General features: G+C 38.0%; 1 protein-coding gene across 6 annotated transcripts in view; it reads left to right on the top strand.

Moving 5' to 3' along the window:
* Positions 1 to 3,762: 3,762 nt before the first annotated feature.
* Positions 3,763 to 18,935, top strand: part of LOC126191567 (zip homologous protein 2-like) — a 137,108-nt gene continuing 121,935 nt past the window's right edge. For 2 of the 6 annotated variants that reach the window (XM_049932487.1, XM_049932488.1), the window contains exons 1-4: positions 3,935 to 4,305; positions 4,662 to 4,726; positions 5,896 to 6,015; positions 6,755 to 6,837. In XM_049932487.1, coding sequence (XP_049788444.1) covers positions 4,194 to 4,305; positions 4,662 to 4,726; positions 5,896 to 6,015; positions 6,755 to 6,837 — 380 coding nt within the window. In that variant the 5' untranslated portion in view covers positions 3,935 to 4,193. Of the gene's footprint in view, positions 3,899 to 3,933; positions 4,306 to 4,661; positions 4,727 to 5,895; positions 6,016 to 6,754; positions 6,838 to 18,935 lie in introns of those variants that run through there. The other 4 variants (XM_049932486.1, XM_049932485.1, XM_049932484.1 and 1 more) reach the window with 4 other exon arrangements.

Below are 18,935 nucleotides of genomic sequence, written 5' to 3'. Positions count from 1 at the left end.
CTCTGTTTGATTTGAAATTAATTTTTTCCGTCCTTTGCTGATTCTAAAATTTTGCCGCTGTAGGCGGCCGTTAAATATATTTCTTGTTTCTCTTTGTTGGTATTCGGCTGCATATTCTCCATTCGGTAACTGGACAACAAATACGTTTCTTTTATATTATTTGAGGAAACGAGTAAATAATACCACAGGTACACTAATTTATTCGGAAATGAAATATCTACGTTAAGTTCTGGTTATACGTGATAAAAGAAACTCATTTACATGTCAAGGTTACAGTGTCTTAAGAAGTTCACGATGATCTTCATGTTTCATATCCTGACATGACGACAGTGACTATTGTAGGAGGCACGAACAAGACGAAAAGTTTAAACCCCCGACCTACAAAGTTGTCTAGGCAAGTTGCCGTGAAGTTTCACGTGTTATACGCCCTCGTTTTAAGTTTGGAGATGTAGGCGGATGTATTGACGTGGGGGTTAAGCAAGTGTTCGCTGTGTCCCCGAGTAGTCATTTTGTTGAATGCCTTGGCGTGTTGGTGTCCAGAGAAAGCTTACCGAAGTTGGATACCGCTGTAGCTCAACCAGCTTCTGCATTATGTTCATTAGGTGAACGGTGTTATCTCTCAGGATTTGTAGGGTATTGAGAGCTAAAAATAGAGCTAACGAGTCAGATGTGGTAAGGATCTCGTCCAGTTCTATTGGCCCAACGAACTGATGGGATTGCGTGGTGGCCACTGTCTCTGTCGTGGATACTAATGTCTTCTGAAGAAGACAAAATGGCCGAACTGCTTGATGAGAAGGACGAAAGAAGGCATCACCCACGCCAGTAAATACTTTATTCGCATCTGGCCACTGCTTATGTACATTTATAGTGAATCTGTTGTTAGTTTCACTTATAAGAAACAGATGGATGTGTAGGAAGCGAGTAACTGAGAAAATGTTTTTTGAAGCGCTCATTCTCCGTTGAGTTGCTTTGTAAACAAACGTTCCTGTTAATTAATGGCTACTATTCTGCACCGCGCATTTTGTTTCAACAGAGAAACGATCATGAGAAGCTCCTACAGATCTGTTAATGCCTGAGCAATCGTGGCGTCCAGAGAGCTTCATTGGTGGAACGCAAACGATTCCATCAATCCTTAGAAACTTAGTGATCTCGCTGTTAAGAAGAAAGCTCTCAACCAAAACCTTCTTTCTTTCTCCTACAAGAGTTGATCGCAATCTGTACAAATATGTAATACAAAACGTTTTTCGGAAAATTATTTTCTTTCTGAATCCACACACACACACACACACACTTGGTGAACCGTTACAAAGTACCTTGGTTCCGTTTATTCATAGTATGTCTTGTCTACGCCTTCAGACTAGGCATCCATATTCCAAAAAGTCAGTTCAATGCCTGGCGCTTTTTATTCTGCAGGCATTATTAGGCTCTCTCGAAGCTGCCACATCCGGTGAGTTGACAAAAAGCAGTTATTTCGGAAATAAATTCGAACAACGTTTATATTCTTAGCGAATCTGCAGAAATGCTACCCGGTTTTTTGTTTTACCGAACAGAAAAGTGCACGTACTTTTCTTCATCCAAGTAATCCGTCGACATACGTGTTTCCCCGGTGTGCTCCTGTCAATTTTAAGAACTCTGCGGATAACTATCAAGAGCCAGCCATAATCTCTCCTACCAGTGGACCGATATGCGCCTTCTTGGCAGTAGGGCCCCTGAGTGTATTCGCTGAGTGTTTTCTGCTATCAGAAATGTTACATGACGGTTCTCAGAAAAACTGGAAAACATATGCAGGGGTTTTCTGAAACAGGCATTTGCCGCTTTACAAGGTAAATTCCTGTTACTACTCTGTCAAAAAATGGGAGAAGGCTTTTTTTTTTCTTTTTTAAATATTCGTCTACAGCTGGTTGTCATTACAAGCATCTACTGGCTCCGTAATCATATCGACGTCCAGTTTTTCTGTTAGTGTATCAGTCCTTTTGCAACATTACCTACTTTCATAAATTCATTGAACTATGAGCACTTCTAGAAACAGTCGTGCTAATTTGAAAATTCCAGAAACTGTAAAGATTACTTGTGAATCATTCTAAGGTGTGTAAGAATAAATGACAAACACATTTAACTGAAACCAAGTGTACGCTGAGCCTCCTCTGAGTGAGGGTAGCTTCTGCGTCGTTGTATGAGAGAGTTTTTTTGATTTTGCTTGAACTTCTCCGTGAGCGTCCCCCCCAACACATCAACGTGCGGCGTCTCAGATTACAAAAGTCCAAAACCATGTCACCAACAGACATGCTCAAGATAGATAAATAGACGTACTTTACAAGGAAATAGAGGAATTTAGCATCACATTGGTCGTCAACTCGAACGTGACAGTACCATCGTCTTTTTTGTCAGCGTTAAAGATCGGTAAATTACTTATACTAAAAATTTGTAGTCTACAACCCGCTTGTTCTAAGCTACACGGATATGTTTTATTGTGGATAGTAATTATTCGGTAAATGGGCCTCGGAAACACAGAAACACATTACGTGCCGCTACCTCTTTGTTTGAACGAGTAGTACCGACTGTGATAAATTGTCACTATCAGTATGATGAAAACATTACTCCAGCACCTGTATTCAGTTTCGAGAAGACGTGTTGCTTTTCTCTTTGCCCAAAATGTATTAGTATACGAATGTCTTAGTATACTTGGTACTCGAAGCGCGCAAGTATGTGAGTCATACAGACGGTCAGTGTAATTCGCATTTCATCTAAATTGAAGTATCTCGTCCATAATTTAACTTAAGATAATGCAGAACCTCTCAACTTCATTTTCTTTCCAAATTTTATTACGTGATTAAACTCACATGCTGGTATAGCTGAACCGATGTAAGTGGTCGTTCGTTCTATGTGTTGTAAAACATTCGAAGATTGATCTTAATGAACAAGAATGATCTACAAAGTACATTTCACGATCAAGTTAGGTAGAAGACAAAAATTTTAGAAAATTGAGTAAAATAGCAAGCGATGCGCTTTGAAGCCTACTACAACTTTGTAAACTTTAACAGAGTTCCACTCAGGAAGCACACATGCTGAAATTGAACATGAGATACATCAGAAAACACTAGCATCAAACCATGCAAATTGACATTGCCATAAATGTAGATAATTTTTCTTTCGTGTGGCGAATCCGCAGCTGCATCATTTGCCGGTGGACGCTAGGAAGAAGCGCTACATTCAGTTTTGGCGGGCTACGCAACCCGCCGCTCAAAATGAAATGCCACAAGCAAAAGAAGAATTTTTTTACAGAAACGTTAATAATTATGAGCATGCGATTAATAGCGAATATGTTCGTAGGAATAACGAAGAGGAGCAAAGTGAAGGCGAAAAGCAAGAATGAAGTACAAGAATCTCTACACAAAAAGAATGAACCTGATAGCAACAGGAAACAATATATACTCAAAATTCTAGTTTTTTTTCTCCATTTCAATAGTTTTGCTCCTACCGATCGTTTCTTCCGCAGAACTCCCTTGCTGTTTGACATCTGAGCCGCCCGCCAGCTTACCATGAACGTCGTCTGCATCTACACCTGTGGTAGCGCCGTAGTTGGGAAAAGTGGTCGGGTCTTCCGACTTCGTCACTTTGAATCGTTCCGACATTTCTGCACGAGACTATTTACGCGATTACAATGTCGCACACACGAAGCTCTCGCGAAGAAGACGCACATGCAACTTCACGCCGCTCTGTTGGCAGCCTTACACCGGCTAAGCACAGTGGCGATCTGTGCGCCACTAGCGCTCCTGGTGTCAGCTGTGAACATACATCCCCACCACAGTCCGTGACGTTTGTTAGCAACACTTTTTTTGAATTTCAAGAGATGTGCCGCCGTGGTGATGGACAGATGTGCACTGTATAACGTTGTATGGTAAAGTGATGTTTTATTTAATCGAAAATAAACATTTGAGAGGTTAATTTTAGTTCTAAAGACAAAGACGATTCTGTAATGCAATAAGCAAATCAGAGATTTATCTACAAGATAATGTGAATTATCTGTATGATTACTCTTTGGCATGTATTCTCGCCCGAAAAAGTGTTGGAGGGAAGTTTGAAGTGTTATAAACTTCGTCATTCTAATTCAGCTGTTCTTTCAGTTGTACAGGCTGTATAAACTGAAGAGAAACCCTAAATGTGCTTTAAATCGTTCTCTCTAATCGAAGAAGATGGACTGGATCCACTGCAATTCTTGTTATACACAGCCGTCAGAAATTCGTGAAAGAAAATTCTTACTAACTAGCTGTGGTCATATCTATTGCAGCGAGTGCTTAAAATCGAGTAATTACGAAGTTTGTATTTAAATGAATAGTGTCACATTATTTGAACTTGAGTAATCTTCCTATGATTGTAGTATCGTGCTTTGAAACAGAAATCAAAAGAGAAACTAGTTTTCTACGATTACGTACTAGAAATACAGCAATTGTATATACAAACCATTGAAAACAGAGTAACTATTTGATATCACGATATTTCGCTTTGACATTTTTGCAAGGGCAGCAGCAGTAGTTTTGCACGTTATCTACTTCATTCTGCCATTTCTTGACTTAGACCTATGTGGAGGGACTGTGAGACTTATCTATATACTTAAACCAGTGTGAGTAAAGAAATAATGTGATCTCCTTTATTAATTACAGCAATTTTGCAACAGAAGTGTGGTGTATGTGGCAATCAGTACACAACAACTCAGTTAACATCGAAAGTAAGTACTTGCATCACATTTAAAACATTCAGTTACGTAAACAAACACCAGATATATCTTGTACATATTTCTCAACCATATATTGGCAACATTATTCGAAGACCCTGTTTATCACATTTAATTTATGTATTAGTTGTTTTCCTTTTCTTTATTCATATTTAGATGGCGCCGTACAATCACTCAATTTATGTTAGTCTGTATACAGCAACAGAGTGAATAATCCAGACCAATATTTCCAAAATGTGTTGGGTACTTCCAATATTGTTTGCAGTAGGATAGCTAATAAAGATTTAGAAAGGAGAAAGCAATGATGCTCTGGTTTACTTCTCATGACCTGTTGAACCAGGTATGTCATTAGCAAATGGCAACAACAACTGAAATATTGTTGAGTAATTTAATCATCCTATTCCTGGAACATTCAAATGCATTCAAAATGTTAGTAGGCCTGCACAAGAAGAATTTCACACTTGACTAATATATGATAATGTGGTATGATGAAGAGGCTGGATGAAATGTGAATACCTCTCACAGAAACAAACAACAAGAACATTGCAGACATTGCTGTTGTCTCATAGCAAAATAATGTCATGTGTGGCAAGCAGAGTATGTAGACCTTTCTGCTGCATATACTGTGTTTTTAAAATAGTAGTTGGTGTAGCCTATTATTCTCTGACTTTATATGTGATTGTGTGTGTGTGATTGTGTGTGTGTGTGTGTGTGTGTGTGTGTGTGTGTGTGTAAAATTCATAGTTCATAAATTTTTAAAGTAAGGCAGAAACACTGAACCAGACAGTTTGTTGTGATAACATCTCAAAACTATAAGTTCTTTACCTTACTTTTGGTTGTATTTAGTGAATACTGTAGTTCTTTGCTGCATGTTTGTGAACATTCTTCTGTAGGCTACTCCATTTTCTCAGTACAAAGGCAAAAACTAAAAAAATAATATATTTTTACGCTTCCTCTTTATGTATTTTCATCTACTATAGCCCTGTGTTTTCTCTGCCTCTCAGTTATTTGCACAATTTTTAAGTTATTCTATCAATCTGCAGAAATTCAGTCACATTAATGTTTTATTAATATTTACCCATCTGGTCACAAAATTTAGTTACCCATGTTAACTGTCCTCATATTATCAGTGCCTCATTTATTTATCATAATTTCTTTTGCAGATGAGACCAGATGTGCAAGAATATTTCACTTCACCAGATGAATTTCTAAATAAACTGATTCAAATACTTGCATTTCAAAATGGGCACCGTATGCGCATGATTGCTCATCTTAAAGCTCTGGTAATACAACTGAAGCTACAACTCATCCTCTTTTTAGAACTTCATATGAATTCCATTCAATTTACAAGCTTTTAATTTATGATCACAGTGTCAAATAAAATATCAAAAGCTTTAGTTACTGACTACAATGAGGGAGGAAATGTTACAATGTCCTGTCTGGAAAACCTTCACAAAACACAATCTATTTAGTAATCAATGTTGACATAGAATTATTTACAAAAGAAAAATCACAACAAAACAAAAATTAAACTTATAGGCAAGTTGTCCATAGTCAGACTCATTTAAAATAGCCTAGCAAATTTCCTTTCATGGTAACTCAATTAGTCTTATGTACTCCACTTCCCATAGCAAAGAATACCATCACAATATTTAGCAACACTTATTTTATTATGTTGTACTTATTCTGCATCTATGTAGGGAAATAGTTCTACCTAAATATAAATACAGTGGGCACTCCATTGCAAGTTTTATTGATATATTATCATTTTTAAATATGGGCTACCAACAAACATTTTCCTTCAGACACTCCATAAATTTGTATTTCAAAGCTGTTTACCCTGAAAGACATGTCTTCAATGAACATGACACCATGGGAAAATTCATTACTATTATAATTAGTTCTCATGCCGAAAGTTGAATGCAAGGCACACTGTATCTTATGAAACTCCACATTTGCTTGAAGTAATTAGAAAATAAGAAATACACCAGAAAAAAGTAATAGCTTTTTCCTTATCTACAGGATCATAAGTATAAAACAGCAAAACAAGAAATCAAACGACTGCATGATATCATAAGATCATTCCAGAAAAAGCTGAATAATAGGTAAGTATTTTACATCTATGTGCAACACTTTTATTACAGTGATGATGATTGTTGCAGGAAATCAAGTACTGTGTTTGTGTGTGTGCGAGAGAGAGAGAGAGAAGGGGGGGGGGGGGGGGAGAGAGAGAGAGAGAGAACTACTGGTGCAGTTACATTATGAGCTTCACAGCAGTTATCAGCAGTTGATTGCATACTTCCTATTCCTGTTTTGAATACTCAGATTTAAAAAGTAATAAAGCAAGCACTTTAGATAATATAAAGCTGATCAGTGTATCTGAATATTGTCTGACTACAATTTTTGTCTGCACATGTTGTATGTTAGTAGCCTGGAGTTGTAAGGCCTTTTTTAAACATTGTAACTAATAATTTACATCATAAATTGAAGCTCTAGTTTGGTAATAGTTACTGGTTGCTGTTAAGAATCTGTATAGATACATGAGCGTGGAACATAACAGTGGTAGATCAACAGTAGCACAGTAGTGTGAAGTCCATGCTGAAGTCATTCAGCTGTTGGTGCCCATGTGGTATCCCTTTAGATGGGTTCTTTTGTGAGGGAAATATGGAAAAATATGTACTACTCACCAATCTACACAGCAGACTGTGAGGTTGGTCACCATCGGTAACCCTCCAGACTGAAATGCTGTGAATATGCCTTGACGCAGCATAACTCATGTTGCACAAATTCCATGGACCATAGTGGTTGAATATTTAAGAACAACAACATTAGTGACTTCCAACAGACTTTGTATAGAGTTTCAAAACTTTATGAAGTTTTCTTGTTTTCCTTGCTGACACCACACTAAATGATGAAAGAAAATATGTTTATCTCTTACTACATTTTCATTGTTTATGTAATAAAAAGGCAGCACCAGGCATGACTTTTAAATTATTGCTTCTTTATTACTAACTCTATTCACAACACATTTGCAGATGTTATCAACATATACCACAGAATGTAACTGAATAATTGTATCAATGGATGATGCAGAGGTTTGGAGATGTGACTTTTTTTTTACACGTGTGAGTTCAGTTCTCAAAAGAAATGGGAGTGGTAGTTTACTGTTACTCTGCTATCTGAGTATCTGCTGTCATTTTGTGATGCATTCCTAAATTATTGAAAGTGGCTTTACAATTAGCCAAGTGTTAGCAGAAGTCAAGGAATCAACATTCAAGACATTTGATTCTAACTTGTAAAAAAATTATATATAGGTAAGTTCTAACTACCAATCTGTTGAACTTAGGCCACATCTGTTAGTTTGTCAGGACTGAAGGATAGACCCAGCAGCATACTAAGTGCTAAGATATCTTGCTTTAAATTTTCTGTAAGGTGCCTATAATTTTCTATTGCAAATGACTACAGTATTTGATATTTCGACTCGCTCCAAAGTTTTCTGAATACGGCAAATCTCTCAAGCTACACTCAGCAGAGTATATGTTATCAATTTTGTGAAGCAGACAACCAATGTATTTTACATCCAATAATATCTCCAAAACTTTTTGTCTATTACATAACTGCTTTGCATGCTCAGATGTATTGATCTATTAGTTATGTTCACACTAAATTCCACCCAGTAAACTCTTTTACTGTTGCATCACCTACTGTAATAGTCTTATCAAAACAAATTATACAATTTCACAAGCTGCAGTATGGTTGCAAATTGAACAGTGATCCAGAAAGTGTAGAATATATTTCTTTATTTTCATCTACGATCACAAAGTGTTATGTCCTCAGACTACCAGTTTTGTCAGCAATGACTATCTTCAGATATGTTTTAAAAACATGTCCTAATGCAATGGAGCCAGAGTCGCATCATAAAAATATAAGTCCAGAATCAGCTCAGTATTATCATACAAAAATGAAATAACATATATATTAGAGTCATTGAGTCATTTTGTTAACAGTGCTAATATGCCAGTTTGTTTTGAACAGAAGCAGTAGTAGTAGAAGTATACATTATACTTCATTTATGCTGAGCTGACATTATATTTATCTTTTGACAAAGCCACTATAGCTCCATTATATTAAAACAAGTTTTTAAAATAAGTCTTAAGATGGTCATTGCTGACCGAAACCAGTAGCCTGAGGACATAACATTTTGTGATCATAGACAGAAATAAAGAAATTGATTCTAAATTATACAATAATTCACGGCAGCTAAGAACCCAAGCTACTCTTTGATGAGTGTTTTCTCTTTGCACATGGTTGGAGGACCCCTGCCAAAGGTGGACAATGAAAGGCCAGCAGCAGTGGTCTTGCATCAGTCCCACCGTGCATTACTCTTCCCAGCTCATTCTCCAGATTTGAACTGCTACAAAACATCACAAACTACAGCAAAACATCACTATACCAAAATATAAGTATTGCATTATTCCACCTGTTTGTTTCTATTTGAATATGCAAGGAAAATTTCTTGTTCTAATCACTGTCAGAAATTCTGTTCTTTGATATATTTCTCTGGTATAAATTAGCATGTGTTCCAAGGCACATCAAAACATGAGTTAAATCACATAACCCTTGAGTAATAATAACCTTTAAATTCTAACAGAGTAACTAAGGGAGATGATGAAGAGACTGGAGAAATGTATGATGGGATAAAAGAAATTATCCAGATAGTTAAGGGAGACAAAAATTTAATAGTCATGAGGAACTGGAATTCAATAGCAGGAAAACAAAGGGAAGTAAAAAGAGTAGATGAATATGAACAGGAGGGCAGAGCTTACGACATTCATCCAAGCCTCAGGCCTCAGTAGTGTGTTTACATTTTGTGGCATGCAGTTGCAGCTGTAGCGGTTATAATGCTAAGTACTAACAAAGTTATTGTGCATTGTTATACAGTTATTAAATTTAATAGTTTTCAGCAGTGTTTTGTGCTGTTTTTGGCGATTTAATAAACTTTTGGAAACGTATGTTCGCTGTGTTTTTTAGAGTTTTCTGTATGTTGAAGTCATTTAGTAAATTTATAGCTTTAGTTTTCAACTGACGTTTTATTGTTTCTAGTGAAATATCTCAGTAAAATTTTCATTCATGTTTTAACTTCATTGAGTGTTCTAGTGGCTGCTAAAATTTTTGGTTGTAGCTAATAATTTTGTGAAGTTTTGTTAGTGTTGATATCAGCTGTGGTGTAGTAGTATAATACAAGTAGTTGCTTTCTTAGTAGACAGAGAATTCCTAGATTGTTATTGTTAGTTCTATAAATAGTTCTGCTGGTATAACTGAACTTAGGTAACATAAGCATGTAGTTTTTTTCATTAACTGTAAAATTTTACTGTGGGTGAGAAGTGTGGGCTCTGTCATAGGTTTGTGAGTAGTGGGTTATGGTGTGGGATTTGTTCAATGTATTTTCATTGGGGCGGAATGCAGTGGGGAAGCCAGTGGGCATTCTAACAAAATCCTCTCCTAGGAATGCAGAATCTGTAGCAGAAATAAGTTGATAGAGGAGCAGGAGCATAAGATCTGTGCTCTTTACATGCAGTTACAACATGCAAAGGAGGAACTAGATAGGTTGAATAGGGTGAAGGTTGGTGGGGAATGCGAACTGGCAGACGTAGGGAACATGCAGCAGTCCTCAGCAGTTAGGGGGCTTAGTTCAGTTACAAAGTCTAACAGAAAGAAGAAGGTTCTGCTGCTAGGTAGTTCACATGGTAGAGGTGTGGGCCAGCAGTTGCAGGAAGTGTTGGGGAGTGAGTACCAGGTCACCAGCATTGTGAAGCCTAGTGCAGGGTTGACTCAGGTGACTGATAGCATAGGGAAGTTATGTAGGAATTTTACAAAGGAGTATCAGGTACTGACACGTTCCATGACCTTGGAGATTTGCTCCTCAATTTGGTCCTATAGAACTTGACGTATAAATAAATGAAAATAAGCATAATTTAATCATTGCTAACACTTGGTTTAAGAATCATGAAAGAACATTGGATACATGGAAGAGATCTGGAGACACTGGAAGATTTCAGATTGATAGAGTTATGGTAAGACAGAGATTTTGGAACCAGATTTTAAATTGTAAGACATTTCCAGGTTCAGATGTGGTCTCTGACCACTTTTGTTGGTTACGAACTGTTGGTTAAAACTGAAGAAATTTCAAAAAAGTAGGAATTTAAGGAGATGGAACCTGGATAAACTGAAAGATCCAGAGCATATTGAGAATTTCAGAAGGAGCATTAGGAATTGGTTGACAAGAACAGGGGAAAGGAATGCAGTAGTGGAATAATTGGTAGCTTTGAGAGATGAAATAGTGAAGGCAGCAGAGGATCAAGTAGGTAAAAAGATGAAGGCTATTAGAAATCCCCAGGTAACACAAGAGTTATTGACTTTCATTGGTGAAAGGAGAAAATATAAAAATGCAGTAAATGAAGCAAGTGAAAGGGAATACAAACGACTAAAAAATGAGATCTGCAGGAACTGCAAAATGGCTAAGCAGGAATGGCTAGATGACAAATATAAGGATTTAGAAGCATATATCGCTAGGGGAAAGACAGATATCTCCTATAGGAAAATTAAAGGGTCCTTTGGAGAAAAGGAAACTACCTGTATGAGTATAAAAAGCTCTGATGAAAAATAGGTCCTAAGCGAAGCTGAAATGTGGAGAGAGTAGTATATAGAGGACCTATACAAGAGATATGTACTTGAGGGCAAAATTACAGAAATGGAGGAGGACGCAGATGAAGATGCGATGGGAGATATGATACTGTGTAAAGAATTGGACAAAGTACTGATAGACTTAAGTCAAAACAAGGCCCCAGGAGTAGACAACAACTACCAAGCCAGCCATGACAAAACTCTTCCATTGATGAGCAAGATATATATGAGACAGGTGAAATACTCTCAGGCTTAAAGAAGAATATAATAATCCAAGTCCAAAGAAAGCATTTGATGTCAGGTATGAAAATTACTGAACTATCAGTTTAATAAGACTTGGTGGTAAAATATTAACACAAATTCTTTACAGAAGAATGGAAAAACTGGTGGAAGTTGACATCGGTGAAGACCAGTTTGGATTCTGGAAATATAGGAACATGTGAGGCAATGCTGACTCTATGACTTCTCAAAGAAAATAGGTTAAGGAAAGGCAAACCTATGTTTATGGCATTTGTAGACTTCGAGAAAGCTTTTGACAGTGTGGACTGGAATACTCTCTTTGAAATTCTGAGGACAGAAGGAGTAAAATACAGGAAGAAAAAGGCTATTTACAATTTGCGCAGACACCAGGCAACAGTTACAAAGAGTCTGAGGGACATGAAAGGGAGGCAGTGGCTGAGAAGGGAGTGAGATTGTAGCCTGTCCCAGACGTTATTCAATCTGTACATTGAACAAGCAGTAAAGGAAACCAAAGAAAAATTAGGAATAGGAATTAAAGTTCAGGGAGAAGAAATAAAAACTTTAAAGTTTCTGATGACATTGTAATTCTGTCAGAGACAGCAAAGGACTTGGAAAGGTAGTGTCTTGAAACAATGATATAAGATGAACATCAACAAAAGCAAGAGAAGGATAATAGAATGTGGTTGAATGAATTAAATCAGTTGGAGGGAATTAGATTAGGAAATGACATGTATAGCAGTAAATGAGCTTTGCTATTTGGGCAGCAAAGTAACTGATAATGGCCAAACTAGAGAGGATATAAAATACAGACTGGCAATGGCAAGAAATGCATTTCTGAACAAGATAAATTTGTGAACATTGAGTGCAGATGTGCCAGGAAGTCTTTTCTGGAATTGTTTGTATGGAGTGTAACCATGTATGGAAGTGAAGAATGGGTGATAAGCATTTTAGACAAGAAGAGAATGGAAGCTTTTGAAATCTGCTGCTACAGAAGAATGCTGAAGATTATATGGATAGATAACATAACTAATGAAGAGGTACTGAATAGAATTGGGGAGAAAAGAAATTTTGCCATAACCTGACCAGATGAAGGTATTGATTGGTAATACACATTCTGAGACATCAAGAGGTCACCAGTTTGTTACTGGAGGGAAGTGGGGGGTGGGGAATCATGGAGGGAGATCAAGAGATGAATTCAGTAAGCAGATTCAAAAGGATGTGGGTTGCAGTCAGAGATGAAGAGACATGCACAGGATAAAGTAGCATGGAGAGCTGCATTGAACCAATTATGGATGTAACAGATAATTAACTGAAGCTGAAGTTTGTTCTAAGAGAAAGGGAAAAAGACTTGAACTACTGTCACTTAATTTTGAAAATCATACACAATTTGTGTATAGCAGTGGTGTATCAGTAATCATTTCTAAGTATGGAACTGGAATATCTGAACCTTCCAAGGATGACAGAAGAATACAGAAAAACCCTCATTAAAATATATTTGAGCTGGGGCAAAACAGAGCAAAGATGGGAAACATGGGAAACCTCCTACCACAGAAATATCCCTATCTCTTATGGCATAGTGGTCCTGTCCTCCACATGTTATATTTTCCAAACCTACTGGACAATAGACTGGTGCTCCCCAGCAACGCTGAAGAAACTTCAGTCCACTGTGTGGAGCAGACTAAATCCAGCATGCAAATGGTTTCCCTAGTTGCTTGGATAACCTTTCCCAAAGGGCCAAATCTTGCCTGTCTGCAAGCTTATGTGTTGTCTTTATGGTAAGTAGCTATCTGTCTTTTCCTACACTGTTGATTTTCCTACTGGTCCATTATATAATCTCTGTAGCTGTTAATACTTCATTGTTTTGCACCTACTTGCAGCAGTTTAGGCAGAAAGTTACAATGTAGCAATAATCCCACATGATTTCTTTTACATTTATTGTTGCTAAGTCATATGAATCTAATCCACCAATGCAAACTTTAAAATATGATACTTAATTTCAGACTTTAAAAAATTTATAAAATCATCAAAATTTAACATCTAATCCAGGTTTTGGAAGCTTAGCTTGAACCGTCCAAGAGACAAATCACTGCAAAATGTAAAGCTTCATTCAAAACAGCCTATTAAATCATTAATAATTTACAAAACTATAAACTCCTTAGGTCATCTAGTCTCGATGGAGTGCTTCATGTGAAGTCAGTTTGGGTATGTAATAAACTGACAGTAGGGAGGAGATTGAGCTACAAGACCTATAAGTAAGCAGCCATTACATTCAAATCCTTCACTGATCCCTTGATTTTTTTTCTTTGCAAGACTTCCTCCCATACTAATGTGTATGTCCACACTTTCTCTGTACTATATATATCTCCTGCTTCCCTGCAGTCCCCATTTCTGTCAATCAGTGGGAGTTGTTGTCCAGTCCTCTTTACTGGAATTTGATCCAAGCATTTCCAGTTTTAAGCCCTTCAGCTGCTGAAAAGAGTTGGTTTAGGCTCTAAATTTATTAATGTAAAAGCCATCTGCAACATGGTACTGCCCAGAGAGACTTTTACATTACGCCAAAGATTTTATATACTAGGCCTACAAAGTGAATAAACTTTAGAAAATAAGGAGATGAACTTCTGTAACTTTTAATTTTCAGTTCTTGATGAAAATTACAGTGCTGGTATTTGATGCACAGTAGTCACAACAACTCAGTAAATTTGCAGTCTTGCCTTCAGAGGACATTACAAACTATCTTTCGGAAAACTAGAAATTATGATTTTCACATCTGAATTTGTTGATTAATGTTTAATGTGCATCACAGAAAAAATATACAGTTACAATTTTTAAATATGGAAGCAGCACCACAGCATGAGGAAACACAATGTAGTCATTATTCACTATTTATAAAAAATTGAAAACAATAAATTTTCACATTTCCATTCCATAAGACATTACAGTGTCAAAGTAGGTATTTTGCAGTATTTAGAAAATGTTTAGCTTTATATCAGCGTTACCTAAGCTTAATAAAACAGAGAGAGAGAGAGTGGTGAGCCAGTGTAGACAAAAAAAAAAGAAAAGTTTACATTACAGGTACCAAACTTTATAGGAACAATTTTACAATGTTCACACTGTGCACTCCAGGAGTTACATTCTACGTAGTGTTAGTGTCTTGATTTGCCATTGCCAGAACACTAACACACATTGGAGGTTGAAGATGAGCACAGGGAGGGAGGTAGTCAATATCCCATTGGAGATGTTTCGGGTAGCATTAGAGGAATCTCTAGTGCAGTTCCAGGCTGTCATGGATGCAGGTGGTAATCACACTGCAATGTAAACATGTTCTTACAAATATTTCCACAAAGTTTCATTGTCCTGTGACCAATTGTTTTTTTATGGGGGTGCTCTTAAGCAGCGAAAGTTTAATTGTAACAATCCTGTATTTTGAATGGTTTGAAAGTTAAAAGCTTGTACATATTTTTAATTTAATTTATTTATTTGTCAGGTTACAAATTCATAAAACATTTTGAACACTTCACAATAAATTAATAACAATTCATAGTACATTTTTGACAGTCATTTTTTAATCTCAGAAGAATATGTCATATTACTTGTTTTAGCGCATCTTTACAGCCCATTATGACAACAGCAGTGACCGTGATGTGACCTAGCAGTTCCTCTCACATATATATCTTTTATTCTGTATGCCTATTTCCATCCAAACTCAAAAACTGAAATTTAATTATGATAAACCACAGTCACATGGCAGGTATGACTGACATTAGTTTTGGACATGTGCTGTTAGAAATATCATTGCTTCTATAAAACAATCGTCAGTAGAGAATTTTGTGCTGTTGTGGTTGTCAGTGATTTGCCTAGCACGTAACGAATACACTAATACACTCATGCTGGTTAGGTGTTAATGGCTTCTATAATGATACTACTATGACGGCTCCATCAATTAGGGAGAGTGCAGTTGAGGTGAGAACTCATATGATTGGTAAAATGTGGAAGGATCCATCGTTCTGTAAGTTCATTTCTGATTGTATGCCAACACATAATCCTCTAGCCAATTAACAAATTTATTTTCCTAAATAATTGAATTGAATGAAATTTTATTGTCATTTAACTATTACAGCAATTGACAAAATCAAGTTACATATATACAAGTTACACAGCAATTATACATGAAGATCAGTATGTCACTATTGGTTTTCCATAAAATACAATATTTAAAATCAAATAATATGAAAACATTGCATCATAAATTACTCAGTTAAAGAAATTATACTGTACTCTCCAAACCGGTACCACTATGATATTTTACAGTCATAAAGTGAGTAGCGAGGATTTGCAGCTAACCAACTGAATAATTTGTCTTTAAATAAATCAAATGGAGCTTCTACCCATTCTAGTGGCAGTTTGTTAAACATCTTCATACTCACCACTTCGCAGTTGTTCAGTGACTTGGATAATCTGTAGTAAGGTATGTCAAGTTGGCTACTATTTGTGGTTCCATGAGAGTGTACATCTCTTCTATGCTGGTATTCTGATAAGTTGCTCTTTATATGTAGTAGGGCAGTGTAAATATACAAGTTTATAACAGTTAATGTTTTTAAGTTTATAAACAGTTGTTTGCAGTGGGCCAGTTTCATTGTTTGTGATAATTCGAATTAATTTCTTCTGAAGTACCAAAATGTCCTGAAGGTGTGAGCTATTGCCCCATATTAAAAACCCATAAGATATAATGCTTTGAAAAAAAAAGAAAAAAAAGTAGGCTGATCATCTTACATAGGCCGCAGGTACATGGTTTTTTTTTAATTTCTTAACAAATACACCCCTCTAGACAGCCTTGTGCTAATGTATTTAATATGTGGCTCCCAAGTCAATTTACTATCTATAACAATACCTAAGAACTTAAAACTATCCATGAAGTCTGCTTCTGGCAGAACTCTTAAACTAAATACAATCTTTTGAGTTTTACTCTCATCAAGCAAGAACGCATTAGCTCGAAACCGGACTGATACTTGTGATATTGTGTCATTTGCCATAGTTTGGAGCATATCCATGTCTGAGCTGATATTGAAAAAAGTGGTATCATCTGCATAGAGAATGGAGTGAGTATTTATGTAAGATGGTAGATCATTTGTCATTAGGATAAATAGCAGAGGTCCTAATACTGAGCCTTGTGGCACACCACACTTAACTTCAGCTAGCTGTGATCCATGTTTACCAATACAAACAATTTGTTTACAGTTGCTGAGGAAAGATTGGAAGATGTTGTCAACATCACTGTTTGTGATTCCGTAATAAACTACACTCCTGGAAATGGAAAAAAGAACACATTGACACCGGTGTGTCAGACCCACCATACTTGCTCCGGACACTGCGAGAGGGCTGTACAAGCAATGATCACATGCACGGCACAGCGGACACACCAGGAACCGCGGTGTTGGCCGTCGAATGGCGCTAGCTGCGCAGCATTTGTGCACCGCTGCCGTCAGTGTCAGCCAGTTTGCCTTGGCATACGGAGCTCCATCGCAGTCTTTAACACTGGTAGCATGCCGCGACAGCGTGGACGTGAACCGTATGTGCAGTTGACGGACTTTGAGCGAGGGCGTATAGTGGGCATGCGGGAGGCCGGGTGGACGTACCGCCGAATTGCTCAACACGTGGGGTGTGAGGTCTCCACAGTACATTGATGTTGTCGCCAGTGGTCGGCGGAAGGTGCACGTGCCCGTCGACCTGGGACCGGACCGCAGCGACGCACGGATGCACACCAAGACCGTAGGATCCTACGCAATGCCGTAGGGGACCGCACCGCCACTTCCCAGCAAATTAGGGACACTGTTGCTCCTGGGGTATCGGCGAGGACCATTCGCAACCGTCTCCATGAAGCTGGGCTACGGTCCCGCACACCGTTAGGCCATCTTCTGCTCACGCCCCAACATCGTGCAGCCCGCCTCCAGTGGTGTCGCGACAGGCGTGAATGGAGGGACGAATGGAGACGTGTCGTCTTCAGCGATGAGAGTCGCTTCTGCCTTGGTGCCAATGATGGTCGTATGCGTGTTTGGCGCCGTGCAGGTGAGCGCCACAATCAGGACTGCATACGACCGAGGCACACAGGGCCAACACCCGGCATCATGGTGTGGGGAGCGATCTCCTACACTGGCCGTACACCACTGGTGATCGTCGAGGGGACACTGAATAGTGCACGGTACATCCAAACCATCATCGAACCCATCGTTCTACCATTCCTAGACCGTCAAGGGAACTTGCTGTTCCAACAGGACAATGCACGTCCGCATGTATCCCGTGCCACCCAACGTGCTCTAGAAGGTGTAAGTCAACTACCCTGGCCAGCAAGATCTCCGGATCTGTCCCCCATTGAGCATGTTTGGGGCTGGATGAAGCGTCGTCTCACGCGGTCTGCACGTCCAGCACGAACGCTGGTCCAACTGAGGCGCCAGGTGGCAATGGCATGGCAAGCCGTTCCACAGGACTACATCCAGCATCTCTACGATCGTCTCCATGGGAGAATAGCAGCCTGCATTGCTGCGAAAGGTGGATATACACTGTACTAGTGCCGACATTGTGCATGCTCTGTTGCCTGTGTCTATGTGCCTGTTGTTCTGTCAGTGTGATCATGTGATGTATCTGACCCCAGGAATGTGTCAATAAAGTTTCCCCTTCCTGGGACAATGAATTCACGGTGTTCTTATTTCAATTTCCAGGAGTGTAGTTTGTTGAGGAGTGAAATATGTTCCACACAATCGAAGGCTTTGCTAAGATCACAAAAGGTAGCCTGAGCAAAATTTTTTCCTTCATAAGCATTAAGCACTTTTTTAATCAGGGAGTCAATGGCATGGACTGTGGATTTGCCCTTCCTAAAGCCAAATTGTACTGCAGTAATAATGTTATTACATGTCAGAGATATTGGGTGATAGCCAGATGGGCAATTTTGCATCTTTTCTTGTAAATGGGCACTACCCTAGATAATTTTAATACATCTGGGAATATTCCTTCAATTAGACATCTGTTTATACATTTAGTAAGAGGATATACTATGTACCCAATTATCTTTTTTAACATATTGCAAGAAATACCATATATATCTTCACTATCAGAGGGCCTAAAATTATTTACAATAGTTAAAACAATATCTGGTGTCACCTCGGTTAAAAGGAATCTGTCTTTCAGGGTGTAGTCTACATTATGATATTTAATGAGATCAGCTACAGTTTTTTGCGGCCTCCCAATGCGTTCCCTAATTTGGTTAACAGATTTTATATAGTAGTTA

Source organism: Schistocerca cancellata, chromosome 6, assembly GCF_023864275.1.
Source record: "Schistocerca cancellata isolate TAMUIC-IGC-003103 chromosome 6, iqSchCanc2.1, whole genome shotgun sequence".
Classification (NCBI taxonomy): domain Eukaryota; kingdom Metazoa; phylum Arthropoda; class Insecta; order Orthoptera; family Acrididae; genus Schistocerca; species Schistocerca cancellata.
The sequence above is the reverse complement of the archived record's forward strand: the minus strand, read 5'-3'. Positions and strand labels throughout refer to the sequence as shown.